Below are 27,092 nucleotides of genomic sequence, written 5' to 3' on the forward strand. Positions count from 1 at the left end.
GAAGCCTAGAGCGGACCTGGCCCCCAACACCAGCCCCTGCATACCACCAAAGGAGCACTGGAGGAAGTCCGAGACAGGTTCATTAGACACATTTCAGGTATAGTTCTGAGCTGTAGAGACCAGCGTAGGCATAATGTGGCTTGGATGTCCTCCGAGTAAAATCGTTGCTGGCCCCTGGGGTGGAGATCAGCGGGCCAGCCCCTCGCCATGGTCCACAGAGACTGGCCTGTCCAGACTCTCTGCCGCCCACTCGAGCTTGTGCCCTAGAGATCCTGCCTGCCCCCAGATGGGGCACTCACATGAGAGACCCCAACTCCTCTAGCCTCGAGTGGGGACAGTGAGGTGGGCGGGGCCCTGCAGCCTGGACCAAGGGCTTGGTGATTCTCAGAGGATGAGGAGAAAGGAAGACAGCCACTGGGCAGCCCGGGAGGAGCTCAGAGCCCACGGCTGGGCACTTGGATGTGGCACTAGGGGCTGCCAAGCCAAGGAGCCTTGAGCTGGTGAGGAGAATAGACAGCACCTCAGTGCCCACGGGCCCCACGTCTATTTCAGAGCCCGGCAGCTCCGGCTCGCGGAGAGCATCGTAAACCCCACTCCTCAGTGGGAATGAAGAGATCTGTGTTCATTTGGGGTTTGGGTTCCCCCGACATTTGCCAAGCCCCCTGGCTGCCCAGCAGCGTGTTCCATGCTGGGCCACAGGGACAAGAGGCCACCCTCTGTCCTTGTCTTGGCAACCTGAAGCCGCCTGTCCTGGGGTGCTTGTGCCTCCCCCACTGCCTCCCTGATCCCACCCCTTCCCATTTTAGGGGCCCCTCCCTCCATTCTGCCACAGTTGATCAGACCCTGACGCACTTCTGTCCTTTATAGATGAACTCTAGGTAGGGCCTTGAGTTTGGCAACCAGTAAGGGCCCTTCCCACCCTCACCCCTGCCCTGTGTGTGTGAACATCAGAACAGTAATCAAACCAGGGCAGGCAGGTTCCTCACCTCCTGGGTCCCCAGCCAGCTCCAGCCTTAGAAGAACACATTGGTTCTCCGATACCAGAAGAGCTGTTGCAGGTAACCAGAGTTTAGCTTTCTTAAGCTCAAAACTTGTGAAGTCCCAGGAGATTTTATGTGTGCTTGGCGGGAGTTGGGGGTGTGTGAGTGTGCATGAGCTGTGTGTGTGCACAGGTGTGCACAGGTGTGTGGGGATTGATCGGCCTGGCAGTTTCTCTTATTTCCATCTGAGTAGGTGGCAGAATTGGGAGGGGACCCACCAAGCCCAGGGTCCAGGAGGAGGGTGAAGGAAGGTCTGGGGAATGACAAGGAATTGGGTATGGGGACACGAAGAGCTTAGACTCATGGACTTTGCCAGTGGATGAAGTAAAATCACAGTGCGCCCCCAGCGTCTAGCGTGGAGCCTGTCCCAAACCCAGCTGTATTTGCCAAATGAAGGAAGGAGGGGATGACTGAGTGACAGTGCTCTCTGTGTCCAAGCTCCTGGTGACCTGTGAGAGGGGATGCGCTGCGGCCTCCCCGTTTTCATCCCCTTGGTTCTCATCCTCCTCTCCTCCTCTCTCCGTCCCTCTCTTTTAGGGCTTTGAAGATCCCAAGGACAAGTGAGTAACCTGTCCTTCTTCACTTCAGCTCCCTCGGCCTGGGGGATGTCTCCAAATGTGCCTGGAGCTCAGTTTCCGTACTCCATGGAGAAGGAGCCCAGGTCTCGCAGTCTTGGCTGGGAGTGAACAGAGCCCACTGCACCCGAGAGACGAGCAGCCCAGGAGCCCAGGCCCCCGGCGGAGAGGCTGGGCCTGGGCATCCCCCATTTATAATCTCCACTCCACACACACACACACACGTATGCACACACAACTACACACAACACACTCAGCACACGCATGTACGCGCGCGCGCGCACACACACACACACGGCTCCCAGGAAGATGCAGGCTTTGTACATTGGTCGCCAGCACCTGGCCACGTCCCAGCACCCTGAAGGAATGTGCCTGTCTCTCTCCTCCACTCCCCAGTCTCAGGGGCTGTCAGAAATCCCACTCGAGGACTGGGCTCCACGCTACAAGTAGAGTGTTTAGTTCAGCACCCAAAGATTGTGAAACGTGCTTCCCAGAGAGTCCCCTGGGCCAGGCGAGAGCAGCCAGGTGGCTCCCAGGCCCTGCGGCAGAGGTCTTGCCTCCTGGTCTCAGCCTTCAATTCAGGATGACAGTACAGCTAGAGAGTGAAGAGCAGAGACTGTTACCTGTAGGGGAAAAACAAACCCTTGAGAATAATTCATATTATCATTATCATTTAATAATACATCAATAGGGTTAGAAAATCCTTATTGTCAGTGAGGCCCCCCCAGCCCGCGGGTCTGAGCCTTGGGCAGTGTTCTGCGCATGTGAGTACTCGGGCTTCTGGCCCGTCCTGGTGTCAATCCCAGCTTCCCCACCCCTTATTAGAGCTGATCAAGCCCCTCTGATGGGTCCGGGTGTGCGGGCTGAGCCGGCCCCCTAGCGGCGCCCCCTGGTGGTCAGCCTGTCTTGTGTCTGCGCCCCTTGCTCCCCAGGAACGCCCAGGAAAGTGCGAACCCCGAGGATGAAGTGGATGAATTTCTGGGCCGTGCCATTGACGCCAGGAGCATCGACAGGCTACGATCTGAGCATGTTCGCAAGTTCCTCTTGACCTTCAGGGAGCCTGACTTAGAGAAGAAGGTACAGCACTCTGAGGGGGGGGACCACCCCCCACCCCCACCCCCCTACCCTGGTGCAGAACCAGGACCAAGGGGAGGGAAAGGAGGCAACAGGACGGCTCCCTCCCCTGTCTCCGCCCTGGAAAGAGCTCCTTCTTGTCACTTCCATTTCCCAGCTCTGATGCTGCCCTACCCAGGAAATGGGGGTTTTAGGGAGACTTCCTTGGTGGAAAAGGATACATCTTAATTTCTTTGTGTCTCAGTTTCCTTATCTGGGAAATGGGGATTTTTAACATACCTACCTCATGGTGTCATAGTGAGGATTAAACATCCATATATGTAAAACACATGAAACAGTACCTGCCACATAGTAGATGTTCAATAAACACTGCTATTTGTATTATTTTATTGCTATTGTTATTATTATTATAGTTTCCAATGGACCATCCAGCTGCCTTTGGCACACTGGAAACTCAGAGTATTAGAGTTGGAAGGGGCAGTCAAGAGCTCTTTGTCCTGTCTCCTTAAATTGTGACTGAGAAAGTAAAGCTCAGAGTATCTGGGTGACTTGCTCTAGGCCACCCAGTGAAGTAGTGACAGAGCCAGAACAAGACCCTGGTCCGGGGTCTTTGCTACATGTCACAGGGTCTCCCTTGTGTTCCGTCAACATGGGCTCCTGTGAACTCATGCCGTGGTCAAATGAGGCACGCCTAATCAGGAGGGAAGAATTATGGGAAGGGAACTTAGTCTGTTTACCAGCATAAATGGAACTGACTCATGGATTACCCTCTCTGGGTGACTGCCAGCACGGCCATTTGTGCAGCTGGTTGGTGTTGTGGGGAGGGTGGGGGCTGGGAGTCAGGACCTTGGAGATGAGCTCTGTGACACTGGACAAGTTGAGTGACCTCTCTGATCCTCAGCTCGCTCATCTCTGAAGTAGAAACAGCAGCAGTCCTGTGCCTATTTCCTGGGGCTCTTGTGAGGATGTGCAGTGATGGTTGCAAGCCCCAGCACGTGTTCTGGTGTGTAGTTGGTGCTCAGGAATGTGAGCCATGATCATTATGAGTTATTCTCATGGTGACCCACCCTGCAGAGTTTCTGGTTTAACATAATTCAATGGCCCTCCCCATAGGCACCACCATGTAGTGAGTGGACTGGTTTCTTGAGAGCTAAGGCCTGTGCTGGTTCTCGACTGGGTCTTCCAAGTCTTGGGAGTGTGCTGTCCCAGGTGTGTCTGGGGTGGAGGGGAGCTGGAGCAGACAGGGCCAGGTGCCTCCGCCCACTCACCCTGCCCATGTCCTCTCAGTACTCCAAGCAGGTGGATGACCGATTCGGTGCCTACGTGGCATGTGCCTCGCTCGTCTTCCTCTTCATCTGCTTTGTCCAGATCACCATTGTGCCCCAGTAAGTACCCCATCCCTCCCGGGCTCCCTCCTCTGGCTGCAGGGGCTCCAGGGGTGGGAGGGGAGGTCATGTAAGAGAGCAGAGGCGGGAGTCTGAGCTGAATTTGCTCAGGCAGGGAGAAAAGTTTACAGTCTTGTCCTCAGTGAGACCAGGAAGCCAAGAGTCTGCCTGCCCCATGATGGGTAGGCCATGTGCTCGTTGCAGGTGGAAAACTTCTGTCTGGGCACTGCCCAGCGCACGGGAGACCCCTTCTCTCCACTTCATCCTCTCATCCCATTTTAACGCAGACCACTGTTGCCCACTGAGTCACCCAAAGTATTCACCAAGCTGGTTTCTGCATGACCTTTGGTTCTTGCAAAAAAACAGTATATCTTCAAAAAATAAGGGTTTTATGCTACTCCAGATATTTCAAAGAATGGATTTCAGATTCTGAAGACTTTTCTCTAAGAGGTGTTCCTGAAATCTTCTGAGGACTGGCTGTGTCACTGAGAGAGGCCTGTGGCTTCCAAGGGGACCACTCTGAAATGGGCTGTTGGACATGAAGTGTTTGTTAGGTAGTCATTCACAGTAGGGTCACAGCTAAGTGAGAAAGATAACCTCTCCATGTATGTATGTGTGTGTATATATATGTATATATGCACACATATATATATATATATATATACACACATATTTTTTTACTTTTTATTATGCAATATTTTAAAAATACAGAAACATAAAGTAATTAATATAATCAACACTCATCCCCTAGATAGAACAATTGTTCTTTTTTAAAATGATTTATTGATTTATTTATTTATTTTTGGCTGTGTTGGGTCTTCGTTGCTGCGTGCAGGGGGTTTTCTCCAGTTGCGGGGAGTGGGGGCTTCTCTTGTTGCAGAGCACGGGCTCCAGGTGCACGAGCTTCAGTAGTTGTGGCACGTGGGCTCAGTAGTTGTGGCTCGCAGGTTCTAGAGCACAGGCTCAGTAGTTGTGGTGCACGGGCTTAGTTGCTCCACGGCATGTGGGATCTTCCCAGACCAGGGTTTGAATGTGTCCTCTGCATTGGCAGGTGGATTCTTAACCACTGCGCCACCAGGGAAGTCCCAGAACAATTGTTAATATTTTGAAAGGTTTTTTAATCTATCTTTTTCTGATTTTTTAAATTGAAGTATAGTTGCTTTAGAATGTTGTGTTAATTCCAGGTATATTTCTGATTTTTTAAGGTAAATTTTAGACACAAGGACATTCTGCCCCTAAACACGTCAATAGACACCTGTTTTAATGGCATTTTGCTTCTTAACCACAATGCTTTATGTACCAAACTAAACTAACCCCAGTTCCTCTATAATCATCTAATACCGAGTCTGTATTCAAATCTCCCAAACTGTCCCCCTAAATGTCTTCTACTCTTAGTTTATTCACAGCCAGGATCTACTCAAGATCCATTGAATGCATTTGGTTATGTCTCATAAATCTAACTTAATCTGGAAGAGTCCCCTCACTCCAACACCTTCTGTTTCTCATTTTGAAATAATTATAGACTTAGAGAAAGGGCACAAAAGTACTACGGGGCGTTTCTGTACATCCTTCATCCAGTTTCCCGTGCTATTGACAACTTATATAACTGCAGTAGAGTAATCAAAATCAGGAAATAACACCGCAATGATATATGAACTAATCTGTAGGCTGTGTTCTGATTTCATCAGCATTCCCCCAAATGTCCTTTCTGTGTTCCAAGAGCTGGACCAGGGCCCACATTGGATTTAGCTGCTGTAGCTCCTTAGTCCCCTCCCATCTGTGGTGCTTCCTTGGCCTTTACTTACCTCTCATGGCCTTGGCACTTCCGATAAGTACTGGCTAATTAAAGTGTAGACTCTCTCAAATTGGATTTGTCTGATGCTTTTTCATGATTGGATGGAGGTTATGTATTTTTCACAAGAATCCCACAGGAGTGGCGTGTCCTGCTCGGGGCATCACATCAGGAGGTGCGTGGCGTTGGCATGTCTTATCACTCAGTGCCTTTTATTTTTAATGGTACTTATCGTTGAAGAGATGGCCCTTGCGTTTGTGTCTGCTATGACCCTGTCAGGATACCACAGGTGAAAACCAGACACTGTCAGCCAGCTGCACCCTGGTTATGCAGTTAATGTCCGTTGCCCCCTGCACTGAAACCGTGCAGAGCTGGTGGGATTGTGGGTCTTTGCTGTCATAGGACTCATTTCCTGTATTGAAAGGGAGCTATAGGTATAATAAGCAACCTAGACTTTCCATCCCATTGCAGCTGAGAGTCCCCTTCACTTGGGGGCATAATCCTGCCTCTTTGCTGCTTCTGTCTTTCGGTAGCGTGGCTTGGGGCCGGGTTATACCAGATCCCTGCTCTGCCCGCAGTAGCTTCACTCCCTCCTCTGGCCACAGCTCCGAGCTGCTAAGGCATGGATGGAGGTCGTTCTCTGGCCGTCCTCTCTCCAGGGAAGCCTTAAAAGCTACTTTAAAGGTCTTTCTTTCCCTCTGAAGAGAGTTCTCTCCCCTGTTCTGTTTGTTTCAGGCAGCTAAGTGCTGGCTTCTGGGGGAGCCTGGAACAAAGATGCCTCCCTAGAGGCCTTCACCTGCCTTCTTGTGTCCTCCACTTGCCTTTAACCTGCTGACAACACCTGTCACATCAGGCTGTCTCACTCCCTGGAAGGGAGAAGGGGTTTCTGGGGCCTCCTGTGGTTGGTAGGGAGTGCTGTGCCTCGACCAGCCCCTGCCCCAGGAGGGCCACAGCGGGCTCCGGATGGAAAGTCACTTGCAGTTCTTTCGCCCGAGGATACTAGCCCTTTGTGAACATTGAGCTCACCTGTGATCTGCCTCTGTGAGGAGGGGCAGCAGGAGATCCTTGCAGTTTTTACGGTTGTTGTTGAGCTGGGTTGGGAATAGGGGAACAGAGGCTGAACAGGACTTGTGTGTCTGGCAAGTAGGAAGGGGACAGGGTTTAGGGACTCTGCCCTCCAAAGGGACATGTCACTGCTATTTCTCAGAGTAGCTGGTTGGGCTGTTGACAAATGCATTTCTATACAGGATGGCCATTTATCAAACCAGTGTTTAGCCTTCAGAGTTACTTGTCAGGCCATAAGTGACTACCTAGAGAGAACAGCCAGGTGATTTTTAAAATGGGTCCTTCCAGGCTAAATGAAGTGAGTCTATGGATAGCTAAGAATTAGGCAAAATATTGGGCCGGTGTCACCCCATTCTTCGTTTGGCTCCTGTGTGGGCTATGCTCCCCCAGGAAAGTGACAAGACCGGGAGGAAGGGCAGGAGCCAGACCGTTACGGAGGCGGGTTCCGAATTGGTTCACAAAGCTCAGTAATCCCTCCTCAGTGAGTCAGGGGCCGGGCACCCAAGACTGGGCAGGAGGTGCAGCAGAAATGGAGCAAATTCTGCTTCCTTCGCGGGGCGTCTCAGAGCCCCAGAATTCCCCACCTCCTCTCTCCTTCCAGCTCCGTGTTCATGTTGAGTTTCTACCTGACCTGTTTCCTGCTGCTGACCTTGGTGGTATTTGTGTCCGTGATCTACTCCTGCGTGAAGGTGAGTCCAGCTTATACCTGAACCCCAGTCGCCTTCTTCCCTCCCTTCCCAGCCCACTGGTAGGGCCCCTCCCAGGGGCTGGAGAGTCACACCTGGGATCCAGGTGCCTGATGCTGGATCACAGCTCTTGATTGGCATTCGCAGCAAGCCAGACTGCAGGGGGCGTAGTTTGTCCGAGGAGCCTTATTTGTACTGGCTGTTTCAGTTAGGCTTTGCAAATCTCTGCAAGAAGATACTGTTGCTGTCTCTTCTGTCTGTCCCCTGGGTATCAGGTAGGCCAAAGGAAGGGCACGTAGCACAATGCCTGGCACAGAGCAGTGGTCAATAAACATTTGCTGAAAGAATGAGTGTGAAAGGGATCGCTCTTGACACCCCTTCTCTGTTCCAATGTGCCCTGGAAATGGCCCTGGAGGGAGGCCATAGAGATGATGGCTTTTGAGCTGCCCATCATATAGATGAGAGGGAGACCCAGAGTGGTTCATTGTTTCAGACAGGGCCACACAGCTAGTAGCATGGGCGTGAGACCCTGTTCTGTGTTCTTCTCCCACGCCACCTCTTAGGCATGCTGTGTCGCCATCCAAGCTGTGTCCTTCAAGGGGACCTGACCACAGGTCACTAGGGTCTGTTGTAGAAATCACTCAGGTTCCTGTTTGCCTTGCCCACCAAGCCTCTTCCTCAGTTCCTTCGCCACTGGTTTAAGAATTCCCATGGGCCTTCCCTGGCAGTCCAGTGTTGGGACTTTGCCTTCCAATGCCGGGTGGGGGGGCGGGGGCAGGGGCGTGGGATGGTGCAGGTTCAATCCCTTTTCTGGGAGCTGAGATCCCACGTGCCTCACGGCCAAAGAACCAAAACAAAAAAACAGAAGCAATATTGTAACAAAAATTCAATAAAGACTTAAAAACTGGTCCACATCAAAAAAAAAAAAAAACAAAAGAATTCCCTGGTGGGGCCAGCCTGGTTCCAGAAACCTCTCTGTCCCAGCAGAGACAAGCTCTTTCTAGCTTCTGCTGTAACCATTTCTCTGCTCCTCCCTGACACTCACTTGGAGCCAAGCCCCTGGGGGGCCCAGGCCCTGCCAGCACTCCCTACACCCTCTGCGGTGGGCACCGTGTTCTCCTTCCTGGGGGATTGGACCTTTGTCATCTCCCAAGTCCCCTTTCTCGCTCCATCCTCCAAACAGAGTCCTTCATTAGGCTGTAAACTGTTTAATCACCTGATGGTCAAGATCTTGGTGGACTGATTGTCAGAACTGGAAGGCCCTTAGAAGCATCTGGTGTGCTGCAGTGTGCCCCTGAGCAGGTGCAGAAGTGGATGCCCAGAGAGGGGCAGGACCGGCCAGGGTCCCTCGGCAAGCTGAGCAGTGTGCTTAGCCAGTTCCTTCGCTGCATCGTAGGGGTTAATCCTGGCTCCCTGCCTCTCCACCAGCTCCTTCCTCAAGGCTATGACCTCCCTCCTGCTCTGTGTTCAGTCTCTCTTGCCTTTTGGTCTTGACGTTGTCAGGCACCCCAGCCTGCTTTTCCCCCAGTGGACAGTCCCACCTTCTTCCTCCCATGGCTGTAAAAGCACGCCATACATTCACAAGAGCCAAAAGGTGGAAAAAACCCAGGTATCCATTAACAAAGGGGTCCCCACCCCCCGGGCCTCGGACTTCCACGGCCTGTTAGGAACCAGGCCGCACAGCAGGAGGTGAGTGGCTGGTGAGACAGCGAAGCTTCATCTGCGGCTCCCCATGGCTCGCAGTACCGCCTGAACCCTCGCTTGCATTAGCTCCTGAACAATCCCCCCTCAACCCCGTCCGTGGAAGAATTGTCTTCCACGAAACCGGTCCCTGGTGCCAAAAAGGTTGGGGACCGCTGCATTAACAGATGAATGAATAAACAAAAGTGCTGTGTCTGTACAATGGAATATTGTTCTACCATAAAAAAGACTGAGATTCTGACACATGCTCCGACATGGATGAACCTTGAAGACATTACACTAAGTGAAAGAAACCAGACACAAAAGGGCACTTATTGTGTGACTCCAGTTGTATGAAATATCTATTCTAGACAAATTCATAGGGACAAAAAGTAGACTACAGGTAGCCTGGGCGGGGCGAGGGGGAGTGGAGAGTTATTGCTTCTTGGGTACAGAGCTTCCGTTCGGAGTGATGAAAGGGTTTTGGAGATAAATAGCAGTGATGGTTTCACAACACCGTGCAAGTAATTCACGCCACTGAATTGTACACTTAAAAATGGTTAAATTGGCACATTTACGTTATATATATCTTACCACAGTAAAACAACCTAACAAAAAGCATACCATAGTTAAAAGACCCATTCTTTGGGTGAACACTCAAAAAGAATCTTAAGTTATAAACTGAGTCAAAGTCATTGTTTTGGTTGTTCATCTGAGGCACTTAAGTAGGCTGTTCAAATCAGAATCAAAGCTATCTGTTGTTTACAAGCTGTAAACTGGAGCCGAGCTTCTCTCTTTTCTGTTAGCTGCTTTGGTGAACCTGAGCTTCATGGACTGCATTTGGTTTGTGTTGCCTGACTTGCGTGTGTATCTGCTGGTGGGAGAAGAGAAGGAAGCAGAGGGGGAGGAGGTGGGGAGGGGAGGGGACGGGCCCCGCCTGCACTGGCCATTTTAAGTTAGTTCCTGGGTCTAGTGAATTCTTTTTGCCACTGTTAGAGATTATTTATAAAAGTCATTCCTGCCTCCTTGTGTTTTATAGAATCGACCTATTTTGTAATCAGTGTCACAGTCAATAATCTTGTTCTCAATTCCTTCGTCCAGCCCAGTGATCTTTCTGATGGCTCTGAGGCCTCAGTTTCCCAAGGGGGGCGGGCCGGTGGATGGAACACTTCCCTCCCCGCCCCGACTCCATTCTGCCCACCTCCCCACACCCTTCCCACCAGAGGAGCCTGCTTCTTCCATCTTGCAGTTGTAGAGCTTCTGTAAGGAGTTTGTTTAGAAAAAAAAGTGCTCTGTGACTTACCAAGCCTAAAACCTGCTCATCTGGACCAAGAGTTGAAGAGACACTAATACCCATCTTGGGCTCCTAGCTGTGTGCTTCTCTCACAGTCTCTGAGAAGCCATTGTCTCAGCATTTATCCACTTTCTGGAAAGTAGACCCCGACCTGAGCAATTGTTTGTAGCATGAACTCCTCTTCCAGTTAATAATCAGTCTTCTTTCCTCTTTGTGTTGTGGATCAACTGCATAGTGAGATGTGAAAGGGGTAAGTCTCCCTTTTGGCATCTCTGCAGCAGGGCGGCCTGGCCCCCCTTCCCCTGTCACACTGCCTGCAGGCCGACTGACTGAAAGTTGATTGTATCACCTTTTCAGGTACTGCTGTGAAGCTGACTGGACTGGAATTTTCAGTGTCATTCTGTTTCTCCCTGTGAAAAGATTTGCCGGAACTCAGACATTTTTCATCTGATTTCCACAATTTCTCAGAAGTCATGCCTAGTGGCTTTCCGATGAGATACAGCAGTTCCTAAATTACCCCTGCCTGCTATGGGCTCCGCAGGTCCAAAGCCAAGTGGTTCTGTCAGGCATGGTCTCTTTCTCTGTTTCATTTACTTTTCCAGTTCCCCAAAACAACTTGGACTTACTTTCTTAAATCATCCATATATTATCCTTTTCGAAGAGAGAAACATGAAGAAAGTGTGGTCTGAGTTAGTCAACGTAGTCGTCTTAGCTGTCTGTCAGGGAGCAACTCCTGGGTCCTTTCTGCTTTTCTGAAATGTACTGCTCACCGAAGGCTCTGATTGTTTTTTCCATTCCATCTTGGGCTTGTATGATCTTTTCCTGACACAGCTTGGCCCAGGTCACACACACACCCCTAGATTTCTCAGAGCATCATCTGCCCTCTGGAGCCCCTCTGTCTCTGGGATGCCTTGTCCTAGGGATCCTCCCCTGAGCGTGTCCTTCTGGTGAAGCTGTCTTAGGGGCCAGTCTGAACATCTGCACACACCACTCCTTCCTTCCCTTGGCATCGGTGCTCATCTGGGCTCCAGAGCTGCTTTCGTCAGAGAAAACCATGCTAAATCCCTTCTTGCCGTCACATGTGGTCCCCAAACTCAGAGAATCTCAGATTGGTAGGGACCCGAACAGTGAGGCAGCCCAGACACCCTCCTGAGGCCGGAACCCCTTCGCATAACCCTGCAAGGGGTGGGCCAGCCTCTGCCGTGTCAGCTCACGTCTCCTGAGTGCAGCCCCTTCCCTCCTTGGCCAGCTCTGACTGCTCTGTCAGGCCCCCTGTGGCTTCTGCCCCCTCATCCTGTGAGGCAGCTCAGGCCTGCCCCTGACAGTGCCAGCACTTCTGCTGCCACCGCCCACGTAGGTGGAAGAGAGTGGCTCCCTTCTGTCCCCGCACTTGACTGGGCCCCCTTGCTCTCCAGTGGCTCATTAGCACGTTCTCACTCAGAAGGCCAAACTCTGCTTTCCTGCAGTTCGGGGGTTGGGTACAGACAGGCCCAGAAGGAGTACTCAGCTACAGGGCCGCGCATGTGTGTGTGTGTGCGTGTGTGTGCGTGTGTGCGTGTGTGTGTGCGTGTGCATGTTTAAATCTCTTTCATCTTCTAGGCTGCTGGCTCCCTCTTGGCTTGTCTCCCACTGACGACCTGGACCTGATTGTCTGACCTCCTGGAAACTGACCAGGGCTTCCTCTAGGCCCTTGTCTGCTCTGTGCAGTCACCTAAAAGCCTCCTCTCCTCTCCCCGAAGCCTGAAGCTAGCCAGGTCCCGCCTTGCCGGCTCTCCTTCCTACCACGCCCTCCTGACTCCCGTCCACAGCTTCTAAAACAGGGCCCTACTCCTCAACCAGTACCTCTCACCTCCCAGCTGGCTTCTGTCTTGTGACGACTTCAGAATCCCCACACTCCCCTTTCCAGAGACTCGGAGTCACACTTTGTCCACTTGAAGAGGATGTGTTGCTGTCAGGCACATGTTCGTTTGGGGGTGGAGAAGGCTTCATTTTCAGGAAGGAGATCTTAGGTTCCTCCCATGGCTTTTAAGTCAAGCCATCTTGGGTCCAGAGCCCAGCCATGCCACCTTGACCAGCGTTTCCCAAACCTTTAAGGTGGCTTTTATTATATCCACTTTGCAGATGAGGCAAATGAGGCTTCAAGCGGTTAGACAGCCTTCCCTAGGTCCCGAAGCTAAGAAGTGGTATCGCTGGGGTTTAAACCCAGATGGTTCTTGACTCCAGAGCCCACAGTCCTTCCCCTCCAGGACACTGCCTTTGTTAATATGTCCAGTTGACCGCTGAAAGGCCAGGTGATAAGAGCAGTAGTCAGCGTCTACCGTGGGCCAGCATCTGCCTGTCTTGTTCTGAAGTTTTCATATCTTTAAAAATATTTTTCTGAAGTAGGAGCCACTGCTTCATTTATTAACTCCTTGTCAGAAAGTCTGTTTTCTTACATTATTTTGCTGTCAGATTTCATCACCTTATTTCATTCGTGCAATACCCTGGTCCCACGTGACAGACAGGGAGCCAGGACCCCAGGGAGGTCATTGATTTGCCTGGAGACTTCCTGAGAGGCCAGGATCAAAACTGTCCCTCACCTCAGTCATGGTTTATTAATTGTGTCGCCATTCCCATTTTTCAAGTTGAATTGATTTGAATTAATCATATTGGGGTTGGAACTTTTTCTTTCAATTGATTCTTTTTCTGAGCTCTGATGGTGAACAGGCACTGAGCAATTGGTTTGCACAGACACAATCATCCTCCCAGAAAAATGCTCTCCAGGATCTGTATGCAGCTGTAGAGCAGCCCTGCGAGGAGATTCTACTCCAGGTGAAGAATTTTATTGTCCACACCGGGATTAGTAAAGCTGGGATTTGGGGTCAACATACAGGTGAACTTTTTGTTACAGGAGATGAGATACTCTATAAACCAGTGCCAGGGCAGGATGTCAAATCTTCTGGAGACTTCAAAAAGGCAGCAATTCCTGGGTTCCTGCTGAGACTTTAAGTCAAGAGCAGGTCTTTTGAAAGGGTGACAAGGGAAAATGGCTTGTAAAAGGCAATGCATTGAGGTAATCACTCATTAGATGTTAGAGCTGTAGCAGCGGTCCCCAACCTTTTTGGCACCAGGGACTGGTTTCGTGGAAGACAATTTTTCCACGGGCGGGATGGGGGTGGGAGGGGCTGGCTCAGGCGGTAATGCGAGCGATGGGGAGCCGCAGATGAAGCTTCACTCGCCGGCCCGCCGCTCACCTCCTGCTGTGCGGCCCGGTTCCTAACAGGCCGGGGGTTGGGGACCCCTGAGCTATAGTATTCCAGGTTAGATTTTGTTTTAAAAGCCTGCAGTTCTTCTCTGGGTGGCCCCTGTGGGGCTCCTGGTCCCAGGTTCACCAGGAAGCCTGTGTGCATATACTGTTCCCCAACCACCTTCTATAAAGGCTTTACCATCTTCTAATAAGTTTTGTCTAAATCAAGTCATTACACTGGCGATGAGAGAAGCCGTTCAATTGATGGATAGGGTGATCAGGACTGAAATGGTTTAAGCAACACGGGGGATGGGGGGATGAAATGGCAAAATTTTAAGCAGGCAAAGATTAGAAGCCATCTGTCATACCATTTCAGAGTAAGATCCTCATGCTAGTGCCAAAACACTTTCTACAGCTGTGAAACCAAAAATTCCTTTACTGAGAAACAAGGACTTTTGTTCTTATCGGCAACATAGCTCTTTAAAATGCAAATATTAAGTAAATTTTCTATCGAATTTAACAGCTTTCAAAGCACTTTCAAATGCATCATTTCATAACCACCCTGGAAAATCTACCACCCTGGAAGGTAGATATTCCCTGTTTACCAATAAGGAAACTCAGAGCCCTTGATGACTTCCCCAGGATCACACAGTAAGAAGCTGAGCAGGATTTTTTTTAATAAGTGCTTTATTGAGATATAATTCACATACCATAAAATTCACCTTTATAAAGGTTATAAAATTATAATTCAGGGCTTCCCTGGTGGCGCAGTGGTTGGGAGTCTGCCTGCCGATGCAGGGGACACGGGTTCGTGCCCCGGTCCGGGAAGATCCCACGTGCCGCGGAGCGGCTGGGCCCGTGAGCCATGGCCGCTGAGCCTGCGCATCCGGAGCCTGTGCTCCGCAACGGGAGAGGCCACAACAGTGAGGCCCACGTACTGCAAAAAAAAAAAAAAAAAAAAAAAAAAAAAAAATTATAATTCAGTAGTTTTTACTATATTCATAAAGTTCTGCAACTATCACCACTAATTCCAGAACATTGTCATCATCCCCAGAAGAAGCCCCGTACCTTTCAGCAGTCACTCCTCATTCCCTGGTCCCTGTTCCCACAGCTCCTAGCAACCTCATATCTACTTCCTGTTTCTGTGAATGTGCCTGTTCTGGACATTTTGTATAAATGGAATCATACACTATGTGGCCTTTTGAGATTGGCTTCTTTCACTTAGCATATTTCAAGGTTCGTTCATGATGTACTATCTGACAGCGCTTTATTCCTTTTTATGGCCAAGTAATGTTCCATCGTGTAGATATACCACATTTTGTTTATTCCTTCATCAGTTGATGGATATTTGGGTAGTTTCCACTTTCAGGCTGTTGTTAATAATGCTGCTATGAACATTTGTATACAAGGTTTTGTATGGACTTATGTTTTCAGTTCTCTTGGGTATGTACCTAAGAGTATAATTGTTGGGTCATATTTTGAGGAACTGAAAAGCTGTTTTTCAAAGCAGCTGCACTATTTTACGTTCCCACCAGCAGTGTACAAGGGTTCCAATTTCTCTACATCCTCACTAGCACCTGTTATTATCTGACTTTTTGATTATAACCATCCTGGTGGATGCGAAGTGGTTGCTTTTGTTTTTGGTTTGCATTTCCCTGATGACTATTGATGTCAAATATCTTTTCATGTGCTTGTTGTCCATTTGTGTAGATTCTTTGGAGAAATGTCTATTCATAGTATTTGTGGGCTTTTTTTGTTTTGTTTTTGGCCACATCTCGTGGCTTGTGTGATCCCAGTTCCCTGACCAGGCCATGGCAGTGAAAGCCTGGAATCCTAACCACTAGGCCACCAGGGAACTCCCTGTTTGTCCATTTTTTAATTGGGTTATTTGTCTTTTCTTGTTGAGTTGTAAGAGTTCTGTGTATATTCTGGTTATAAGACCCTTATTAGATAATATGGTTTACAACAATTTTCTCCCATTCTGTGGGTTGTCTTTTCATTTTCCTTTTCATAATCACTTTTAATTTATGGTAAAATATACATAATATAATTTTTTTATTTTAACTGTTTTTAAGTTTACAGTAGAGTGGCATTAAGTACATTCATATTGTCGTGCAACCATCACCACTATCCATCTCCAGGACGTTTTTATCTTTCCAAACTGAAACTTTATACTCATTAAACAATAACTTCCCATTCTGCCCTGTTCCCTGGCAACCACCATTCTGCTTTCTGTCTCTATGAATTTGACTGCTCTGGGTACCTCAAAAAAGTGGAATCATATAGTATTTGTCCTTTTGTGACATGCTTCTTTCATAGTGTCTTCGAGGTGCCGTCCATGCTGTAGTGTGTTTCAGAATTTCATTCCTTTTCAAGGCTGGGTAATATTCCATTGTGTATGTATACCACATATGTTTACCCACTCATCCATAGCTGGACACTAGAGTTGCTTTAACCTTTTGGCTATTGAAAATAATGCTGCTATAAACATGAGTGTGCCAATATCTGTATAAGCCCCTGCTTTCTATTCTTCTGGGTATATACTCAGAAATGGAATTGCTGGATCATATGATAATTCTGTGTTTAATTTTTTAAGGAATCGTCATACTGTTTTCTACAGCAACTATATCATTTTACATAACTACCAGCGACAAACAAAGGTCCCAATTTCTCCACATCCTCACCAACACCTTTTTTACTTTCTTGATGGTGTTATTTGAAGGAAAAATTTTCAAATTTTTCTTTTTTTTTTTTTTTGGCTGTGTTGGGTCTTCGTTTCTGTGCGAGGGCTTTCTCTAGTTGTGGCGAGCGGGGGCCACTCTTCATCGCGGTGCGTGGGTCTCTCACTATCGCGGCCTCTCTTGTTGCGGAGCACAGGCTCCAGACGCGCAGGCTCAGTAGTTGTGGCTCACGGGCCTAGTTGCTCCGCGGCATGTGGGATCTTCCCAGACCAGGGCTCGAACCCGTGTCCCCTGCATTGGCAGGCAGATTCTCAACCACTGCGCCACCAGGGAAGCCCAAATTTTCAAAATTTTGATGAAGTCCAACTTATCTGTTTTTTCCTTTTTGCTTGTGCTTTTGGTGTCATATCTAAGAAACCATTGCCTAATCCAGTCACAAAGATTTACTTATGTATTTTCTTTTAAGACTTTTATAGTTTTAGCTCCTACCTTTAGGTTTCTGATCCATTTCAAGTTAATTTTTGTATGTGGTGTGAGGTAAGCTCCAAATTCATTCTTTTGCATGTGGCGATACAGTTGTCTTAGTGCCATTTGTTGAAAAGACTATTCTTTCCCCATTCAGTTTTCTTGGCTACCTTGTCAAAATCAATCAATCGTAAAGGTAAGGGTTTATTTCTGGACTCTCACTCTATTCCATTGATCTCTATGTCTATTAAAGCAATATTTTAATCCAAGCTTATGTTCTCCAAATCACACATGTCTTTTCTTCTGCCATGTTAGAGGGTTCAGTCAGAGTGCCTCCTTTATTACCCCAGAAGGAAGTGTTTTTTCAGAAGAATGCCACAGACTTGATGATCCATGAACACATCTGAGAGGCACCCCTGCTGGGGACATGGAGGTCCAAGGTCTTCACCACTCAGCCTAGAGCCTGAATGGCTTGCAGGCCTCTGCCACTGCTGCATTCCTTCTCTGTGGTCCCTTCTTTCCCTCTGATGAATAGGAAGTGGCCTTGTTGGAAGGGTGGAGGAGGATTTGGGGTGGAAAGATATACTGCTTCCCTACATGCACGCCCAGCCCAAAGCCCAAGACTGAGGGGGTAAGCAGGGTACTTTCTTGGTGTCAAGAAGTATGAAGGGTCTGAGATTTGGTTTTACCCTAATGACAAGCTAATAAATTAGCTTGTTGCTCTTTCATGGATACTGGCAGACGTCACGAGACCCCTGGGTCAGAGACAAGAGACTTTATTACTCACAGCATAGCAAGCAGCACAAGCATCAGCATATTTGTGTTGGTTTCCCAAAGGCCCATGAGGGCAACCTGATGGGCCCATGTAGACGCCCTGCATGTAGTGAGTTTGGGTCACAGCTGAGGGACACTGGACCAAGGGCCCGGCACTTGCTGGCCTTAAACATTGTAGCACACAAGCCAGTCCTCTCCGCACTGGGAACGAGCAGTCACACCGTGGTCCCAGTGTGTCCCCTTGCCTGCTTAGCTGTCTGTGTGACCAGCTACAGAAACGCTCGGTATCAGAGGGTGGATAAACCTTGCAGTCTGGCACTCTCAGCCAGAATGCGCAGGTGTGCTCAGGGGTCACACAGGAAAAGCCACGCCTAGAACCCGGGCCTCCAGGCTCTGGTGAGTGCTTTTTCCACCACCTTCGTCCGCCCTTAGGGGTTTCCAAAGGACGCATGGCATGCTTGCAGATCAGCCTTACCAGGAGGCATTAAGGTAGGTAGGATGGGGGAAGCACGAATCCACTCCTTCACTTTTCTGGGGTCTGTCAACTTCTTTTGTAGTCTAGGTTGCTTGGGAGATGAAGGGCACATGGGGGCCAAGGCCAAGTATATCAGATTTGGTAGACCCAATCATTTAATTACCAAAACCGCAGTGGGTCTTGAGTGGACATACAGTTTGTCTAGCTGAAGGAAATACAGGGAGGATTAGGTGAGGGAAATGGCAGATCCATGGGCATCCTGCTGAAGAAAAGCTCACTTAATTCACACGACTGGGGCCCCGCTGTCCGCTTACATGCTGCTCTGCCCCCTTCTCACGTGCCCATCCCTTTCCTCCAGACCCCAGGTTCTCTCCAAGCCCTCAGACCCACAGCTCCCTACTTCTTCCCTGAAGCCTTCTGACCCTCCCTGGAAACGTTCTGGGCACCTCAATGTCTCCTTCACTCCCACCTCCTGCCCCTCCCTGATTGTAACTCCAAGCGGCCCAGCATTCACACAGCGGGTACATGTGCTTTTTTCTCTGCTTCCCCATTGGAGTGAAGGTAGCATCTTTCCTTTCGTCCTACCTCTCTTACCTGTGAGCTCCCCAGGTGGACCCCCTTCTGGCCAGCTGCAGAATCTGTGCTGTGGTTGGCCTGGAAGCGGGGGTGCAATGGTGCGAGGCTGGAGGCTCGCCCACAGGGAGGGGGTCAGGAAAGCCCCTGTGGTTCTGTTGGCGAGAGACAAAGGTGGGGAGGGCGCCTACCGATCTCCTCTGTGGCGGTGTGCGGAGTCTACTGAATTCTGTTCCATGTCTGTCCTCCCTCTACCCCGCGACAGCTCTTCCCGGCCCCGCTGCAGAGGCTCTCCAGGAAGATCGTGCGGTCCAAGATGAACAGCACCCTGGTGGGCGTGTTCACCATCACCCTGGTGTTCCTGTCGGCTTTTGTCAACGTGGTGGGTGGCTCCACCTCCCCAGCACTTCCTCAGCCCATTGGGTGAAACCCAGTGGAGCCCTGTACCTCACAAGCATGGGCCGGGAGGAGACTTTCCCCCAGGCCCTGGCGTTCTCCCCTCTGGAGGTTCTTATTTGGGTCTGGGATCAGATTTAGCTCCTACAGCCTCTTACACAGCCTTATGTCCTCACTCTCGAGGCTGGAGGAGCCAGAGAGACTCAGGAAGTATGCCCCAAGGGAGGTTTACAAGCCCTGCCCTGGGTAGCTGGGCAAATCCTGCCCATTCCTCGGCCTCTTCCAGGCTCCTCTCCTGTTGCGGCCAGGGTCAGGCTGCACCTGAGGCGAGGCGGGATGGGCACCTGCTGCCTGTGGAGATGAGCTACCCTGGCCTGGTCCCCACAGGCTGACCCTCTCCTCCCCCACCAGTTCACGTGCAACTCCAAGGACCTGATTGGCTGCCTGGCGGACGAACACAACATCAGTGCCAGCCAGGTCAGCGCGTGCCACGTGGTGGAGTCAGCCGGCAACTACAGCCTGGGTGATGAGAGGGGCTTCTGCGGCAGCCCCTGGCCCAACTGCAACTTCCCCGAGGTACTGGGCAGGGAGGGACTGGACACGGATGGGGACCTGCCACCCCAGCCTTCTCTACCCTTGGCTACTCTGATGGACAGTCAGGGGCCCTCTGCCATTACAGAGACCTCCTTCCCCCTCAGTCTCTCTCACTCTTTGTGCCAGACACCAGTGAACAAGGCCGACCTCCTCAGTATAGCAATAACGACAATAATAGCATAGCTATTGTTTATATGGTATTTACCATGTGCCAGACACTGTGCTAAGGGCTTCACATTTACTCATTTAATCCTCACAGCAACCCTATGACAAAGATACTATTTTATACAGATGACATTGAGGCACAGAGAGGTTAAGTAACTTGCCTAAGGTCACACAGCTAGTAAGTGGCAGAGCCAGAGCTCCCACCCAGGTCACCTAGCTTCAGAATTCTTGCTCTTAACCTGAAGGCAGAGCTATTTCTCAACCTTCAGCCTCAGCAGCATTCCTGATATGGCCTCAGGAGGACCTGTCTGACCCCTCTGCCGTGGGTCAGAGAGCAGAGTGGAGCAAAGGGAACCCAATCCCAAACCAGTACTACCACCAAGTTCACCCATTCAAAGTATAATTCAGTAGCTTTTAGTATATTCACAGACTTGTGCAGCCATCATCATAATCTAATCTTAGAACATTTTCGTCACCCCAAAAAGAAATCACATACCTACAGGCTATTGGGTTTGAAAAATGGCGAGAACCTTTCACGAGCAGCGAGCATTAAGCGCCCACGGTACGCGAGGTGCTTCGTTCACCCTGCCGTGCTTCCTCAGGGAGCCGTTTTGCAGCGAGCAGCAGGGCCAGGCTTCCAGCCCAGGGTATTTGCTCCAAGCTTTGGGTGATTCCCACAACCCGGCTCCCTGACGGGGCTCACGTGAAACCTGTAAGATGGTGGCAGCTTTTGCCCTTTTCTGGGGAGAAAGCCCGTGCATTCATCCAATTCCCAAAGGGCCCATGACTCACAACAAGGGTTCAGAACCGCAGTGAGGGCCCCGTGGGCTGTCACAGTGCTGGCCTCCCTCCCCCGCCCCAGGGAATGGACCTGATCCTACTCCCCTGTACACATGGGCAAGGGAAACTCAGTGAGGGGTAGGGCTCACCCTCACCGGTGCTCACCTAGACCAGTTGTCCCTGGGCCCCCGCCAAGCCCTCCCTCTGCCCAGGCAGCCATGCTCCAGCACCCGCCCTCTGCTCCCCACCTCTCTTCCCTCTCACATCTGGCCGACAGCCCACAGGAGCTGCTGCCTGAGGGCTGTTTGCTGAGAAGCAGAGGCTGGTTTTGGTCTTGGCACCTGCCCCTTGGTGGTTGCTCCGTGGGAGAATGGGGGAACAAAGCAGTGGTGTCAGGGCCTGTTCTGGTTCCTCGTTTGTGGCAGATGGTTGGCTGGTCACCGACTTCAGCTCTCACCAGCCCGATCAATTTCAGGCCCTCAGATCCCAGGCCCTACCAGCTACAGACCCCTCGGGCTGACCCCATCCCACAAGTGTTGTTCTTTTTTAGCAACTCCTCACAGACCCTGAGGTGGACCTCAGTATTATGCCTTGGCCTCCTGGATGTCTGGGCCCAGGGTCTGAATAGGAATCCAGGCTGGCGCTTGGGTTCCCCTCCCCATCCCGCAAGGACAGGACTATTATCCTTAGGGCTGATGTATCAGGTTGTGCCTTCCCTACTCCTTCCTCTGGTGACTTGAGGCTGGTCCCTCCCCCTCCCAACCACCAGGGGCCTCTGCAGTCCCTCTCTGGGTTCCTGAAGGCCTAGGCAGAAGGGACTGCCCCACTGCCAGCCACCACATTTGGCCCCCAGCCCAAGGCGGAGGCAGCAAACAGTGAGTCGCTCTGCCTGATGCAGAAATAACAATGCTAAAGCTAAAAGAGAAAAATAATAGTTGCTGACCTGACTAGGACTAGTGTCAGGGGACAACAGAGCAGAAGTCGACCTCTGAGATCACCCGGTTTGGCCCCTTGGTTGTCTGAGAAAGAAACTGAGGTTCAGAGACCAGGATTTCCCCAAAGTACGGGGAAGAGCACAGTCCCTCATCTGAAGCCTTTTGGGTCAGATATGTCTTGGACTTGGGAATTTTTCAGGTTTTAAAAGGTTACCTCACACCCCAGTGCAGTATGGGCAGCACCTGATAATGAAACACAGAAATATTTCTGCAGCAAAATGTATGAATAGTCACAGGAAGCAGGACAAAGGTGATAATTTGCATCGCATCAGTAGGTCAGTTTGGCCACCAAATAAGGTCAGTTCAGATGTTGCCACCACATGTTATGTTGCAGATCAGGGGCTGAGGCCTGCGGTCGCACAGTAATGGAGGGCACCATGCACTGTGCCAGGGGCTTCCTATTGTGTAATCATCACTGTAAGCCCATGAGATAGAAGGTTTTGCATATGGGGAAATGAGGCTTAGGTTGAATAAATGGCTTAAGTCACACAAACAGTCCATAATGAATCAGGGCTGAAACTCAAGTCTGCCTGAGCCTGGAGCCCTGCTCTAACCATTGGGCAACACTGCTGGTAGTGGTCCTCCTCAGCCTGGAGCCCCACCTCCTGGTTCCTACCCAGGGCCACTCACACCACAGTACAAGTTTGCATCAGCAGAAGCATCCCCAGATCCTCGGTTTCACCTGAGGACAGCCCAAGACTGGAGGGATGCTGGGGGGCGGGGCCGGGGGCGGGGCCGGGGGAGGGCGGGGCCCGGGGCGCTGAAGCCGCTGCCCTCTCTCCACAGTACTTCACCTACAGCGTGCTGCTCAGCCTGCTGGCCTGCTCCGTGTTCCTGCAGATCAGCTGCATCGGGAAGCTGGTGCTCATGCTGGCCATCGAGCTCATCTACGTGCTTGTCGTTGAGGTGCCCGGTGTCACGCTCTTTGACAATGCCGACCTACTGGTCACAGCCAACGCCATGTAGGTGGCACCCGCCTCGCGCTCTGCACGGGGTCTGGGGCATTGCAGAGAGGCAGGAAGAGCGGGAGGCTGGGTTCCTGGGCTGCAGGGGGCTTGCCAGGGGAGTGCTCTGTTGCTCCCAGCTCTGACCACCGGGGCAAAGCAACACAGTGTCTTGTTTCTTTCCCTCCATCCCTCCCCCAGTGGTGAGGGTGGCCTCAGAGCTACTAGGTCTCCTGTCCCTCTGCCTCCAGCCTCCTACTCAGTCCTGACCTCAGGCTTCAGTGAATTGTTCCTCTGTCCAGGGCAGCCTTTGATGACCTATTTTCACCTAACTGCCCTTGCGCCTCAGGCCCAGAGGGGTCAAGGTCCAACAGAGCTGGAAAGCAAGGTGTGTGCAAGCAAAGGAACAACCTTTGCTGTTGGTAGGCACTTGTCCTGCCTCGAACCAGACAGTTGGACATACATTATCCCTTTCATCCTCATAGCAACTCAGCAAAGTAGGCAGGGCCACCCTGGACGGTTGGGTAGTTTGTGCACTGCTCAAAGGCTCCTGGCTGTGATGGTGAGCAGTTAAATCCTACAGCCCAGAGGTGGCAAGTATGGGGGTTGTGCCCCAGGCTATCTAGCTGGCAGTCAGCCTGGTCATATAGTGACAGATGTCAGATTTCCAGGGGAGGTAGCTCCGTGAGGGGAAAGAGCTCTGATTTTGGGTCAAATTGAGTTTGAATCTCAGCCTCAGACACACATTTGGCTATTTTTCCTGAACCTCATTATTTTTTCCCAGTAAACTGGGAATAGTAATACCTACAGTAGTAAGATGTATGTAAAGTGCCTGATATGTAGTACCTTTTTCTTCCCATTACCATCCCCCCCACACACACATACATCAGGAAGAGCAAAACACGTGAGTGACAGGTCTGTGTCCCCTGAGAAAATGCAGTGAACTGTACTTTCTCTGAGTTAGAGGAAGGGATCCATTCATCCATCTATCCATTCACTGAAAAATATTTATTGAGGGCCTACCCTGTTCCAGGCACTGAGCTTGGCAGTGAAGGTACAGTCATGGATAAAATAGGCAATAACTCCAGGGTCAGAAATGTTACCTTCTTGTGCAGAGTATCGCCTGAGAAAAGGAAGATGTTGTGAAGGATCTAAGTCAGATGCAAGGAAGAACTTCTCCACAGCTGTGCAGGGCTGTGGGCAGATGACAGGGAGACGCTGTAGCATCATGAGCGGTGCAGGCTGCAGTCCCCTGGGGACAGGAGAGGGAGGAGGTCGACCCTTCTCCCTGTGGATCAGGGCGGGAGCTGGGAACTTCGCCTCCTCTTTCTCTCCTGCCCCACCCCTCCCCAGAGCCCCTCCACTCTTCCTGCTGAAGCAGTCACAGAGAATGGAGGTCCTTTCTGGGTTGGGAGACCCTGGTGTGGCTCTAGGGCAGCACTGTCCACTAGATAAATCATGCAAGCCACAGATGTAATTTAAAATTTTCTAGTAGCTATATTAAAAAGGCAAAACAAGCAATTTTAATAATGTATTTATTTAACCAATATATTCAGAGTATTATTTTCATATATAGTCAGTTTAAAATTATTAATGGAATATTTGACATTTTTCCACACTAATTCTTTAAAACCTGGTATCTATTTTACACTTACAGGACATTTTAACCTGTACTAGCCACATTTTAAGCTCAGTAGCCACATGTAGCTAGTGGCTACCATACTGGACAGTGCAGGTGTAGTGTTTCTCCTCCTCCGGGTGGCAGCGACTGGCTGGGGTGGGAGAGGGGACAGGCTTCAGCCCAGGTGGATGTGCTGGGGGGGCCCCAGGCTCCCAGGTAAGGGCTGGGTGATTTGTGGTCATGGTGACCAGATGCTAATTGGGGCTGGCCTTTCTGCAAGCCTCCCATCCTGAAAGTGACCTTGGATTGGGAAGAGGGGTGCTGTGGGGGGGGGGGGTGGCAAAGGAGCAGCAGTGGTGGGGGCAGAAGTAGGAGGCGTGGGGAAGCAGAGCTGGGTGTAGAGGGGCACAGCAGGGCTGGGGGGCAGCAGAGCAGGCATGGAGGCTGCTGATGCAGGGAGCAGCCCTGAACAGCCCTCCCCAACTCCTGTTCACAGAGACTTCAACAACAACGGGACCTCCCAGTGGTGAGTTGAAGCTGTTTCTCCGAGTTCCCTTATACAACCCCTGCCTGCCCTTGGCACCGAGCAGCCAGAGGCCACCAGCGGTACCCAGGTGGGAGGGGGCCTTGGTGGCAAGGTGGGTGATGAAGGAGGAGGCCCTCCCCTCCCTTGGTACCAAGGGGGCCTCACTGGGTAGGTGCCCTTCTTTTATGATCTCTCTACCACCCCAAGATGATTTATAGACTCAGTGACCAAGGTCATCAGGATCCACAGGTCATTCCACAGGCCTCAAGCTCTCCCCAGGGGCATGCACGAGATCCTGGGTGCAGGAGAACAGGTGCCCCTTCTGCCACCAGAGGAGAGGAGCAGAGGAGAGGCCTGCAGGGTGTGTAGGTTAGGCCCTGCCTTGGGGCTGCTCCTGGGCAGGGAGTCTACACAGCCTTCAAGGTTTGGGCTCTCTGCTGGGACAGGAGCAGGGTCAGGGACAGCTGTTTTTATTGGGAGGATTAATAATGTTAACAGAAATATAGTCAGACAATAATAGCTACCAGTTTTGGATTTTCTACTGCTTGTCAGACACTGTACAAGGAGTTTGCATACAGTGTCTGTAATTCTTGCCACAATCTTGAAATATGGGTGTTATCCCATTTTACAGATTAGGAAACTAAGGTTCAGAGAAGTTAAGAGGACTTGCCCAAGGTTGCCCAAAGATGGTCAGTATGGCCTGCCTGGCTCCCCTGTTACAACCCCTGTCTTGTCAACTGAGAAAGACCTGAGATGTACATGCTGCCTTTTACAAGGGCCTCGTTCATCCCCTGATGTAACCAGAGGGAAGCGCCCCAGTGATGGGGGAGAGGGAGCCATCAGGAGAAGAGTGCTGGCTGCTGAGCCGGGGCTGAGCCGGGGCTGCCCACTGAGAAGGCTTCCTGGAGGAGGCACACCTCAGGCAGTTAGAGAAGGAGGGTGAGGATAGGGGGGCTGGAGTGGGAGGTAGAAACAAAGGCCTGAGCCCGGCCTGAAGTGCCAGGACATCTCCCTCCCGCCTGCAGCCCTGAGCACGCGACCAAGGTGGCGCTGAAGGTGGTGACGCCCATCATCATCTCCGTCTTTGTGCTGGCCCTGTACCTGCACGCCCAGCAGGTGGAGTCCACCGCCCGCCTCGACTTCCTCTGGAAACTGCAGGTGGGTGGTCCCGGGCTTGGGGGTCGGGGGTGGGGTTGGGTGGGGCGGGACCCCCAGGCCTCATGGCACTTTGTGAGTGAGCAGTTCATCTGCTGTGCTGGGCTGGGCCTGGGTTCTGCACTGACAAGGCGTCCTGCTCACCAGCTGACCGGTGCCCCGCGTCCCAGCGAGTCTGCTCCCTGCTCTCTGGGGCCAAGAGGCGAAACCCTGGAGCTCCAGACAAACCCACCCTTGACAGTACCTGGTACCGGGACTCTGATGGGCCTGGGAGAGAGGCTCTTCAGCCACAAAGACAGTGGGCATCCAGATGCCGGGACAGAGGGGAGGCATGGATAGGCCCAGTTTGTGGCAGAGGCAGCAAGGAGTCAGGAGGGCAGGGGGAAAACAGTGGCAGGAAGAGAGGAGAGAAGTAGCAGGAGTACAGTCCTGGGGCCGCGGAGGCCTTAGTGCAGGAGTTGGTGCCAGAGGCTTCTGAGCAGGGCTCGATGTGACCTAAACTGGGCTTGAAGACCCCTCCAGGGGAAGATGGCTGGAAGGGGCATCAAAGATCGTCGACAGGAAGTCCAGCCAGGTGGCTGTGCCCTGGCCTTGATGAGAGGTGGCTCAGGCAGGGGCAGAGGTGCTGGGTGCTGGGTGCCCCGGTGGGGCTGGAACCCAGCCAGCACTCTGCCCTCCAGGCTCTGTGCCCTGCGCCGTGATTGTGTCCACCTGCGGGAGGGGTGCTGCTGGGCCGTGCACAGGGTACTCCAGGTGCTACAGCAGCAGCCCCTATGGCCCCTTCCGACCTGCTGGACCACCTCAAAAGATGCAAGAGAGGGCACCCAAGGGCCCATGAGAAAGCCTGGTCTTGCCTTTTATATATATATATGTTTAGTTTATTTTATTTATTTTTGGCTGTGTTGGGTCTCCGTTGCTGTGCACGGGCTTTCTCTATTTGCGGCGAGCGCGGGCCACTCTTCGTTACGGTGCGCGGGCTTCTCATTGTGGTGGCTTCTCTTGTTGCGGAGCACGGGCTCTGGGTATGTGGGCTTCAGTAGTTGCGGCACACGGGCTCAGTAGTTGTGGCTCGCAGGCTCTAGAGCGCAGGCTCAGTAGTTGTGGCGCACGGGCTTAGTTGCTCCGCGGCAT

General features: G+C 51.4%; 1 protein-coding gene across 2 annotated transcripts in view; it reads left to right on the forward strand.

Annotated features, from left to right (window-relative positions):
• ADCY5 (adenylate cyclase 5) overlaps positions 1–27,092 on the forward strand; it is a 157,437-nt gene that overhangs the window by 116,671 nt on the left and 13,674 nt on the right. The window contains exons 9-17 of one of the 2 annotated variants that reach the window (XM_049710441.1): positions 1,578–1,600; positions 2,548–2,692; positions 3,977–4,074; positions 7,533–7,620; positions 19,051–19,167; positions 19,569–19,757; positions 22,502–22,677; positions 24,777–24,806; positions 25,832–25,964. In XM_049710441.1, coding sequence (XP_049566398.1) covers positions 1,578–1,600; positions 2,548–2,692; positions 3,977–4,074; positions 7,533–7,620; positions 19,051–19,167; positions 19,569–19,757; positions 22,502–22,677; positions 24,777–24,806; positions 25,832–25,964 — 999 coding nt within the window. The remainder of the gene's footprint in view (positions 1–1,577; positions 1,601–2,547; positions 2,693–3,976; positions 4,075–7,532; positions 7,621–19,050; positions 19,168–19,568; positions 19,758–22,501; positions 22,678–24,776; positions 24,807–25,831; positions 25,965–27,092) is intronic. The other variant, XM_004278826.4, reaches the window with a different exon arrangement.

The sequence above is a fragment of the Orcinus orca genome, chromosome 5, assembly GCF_937001465.1.
Source record: "Orcinus orca chromosome 5, mOrcOrc1.1, whole genome shotgun sequence".
NCBI classification, from domain to species: Eukaryota; Metazoa; Chordata; class Mammalia; order Artiodactyla; family Delphinidae; genus Orcinus; species Orcinus orca.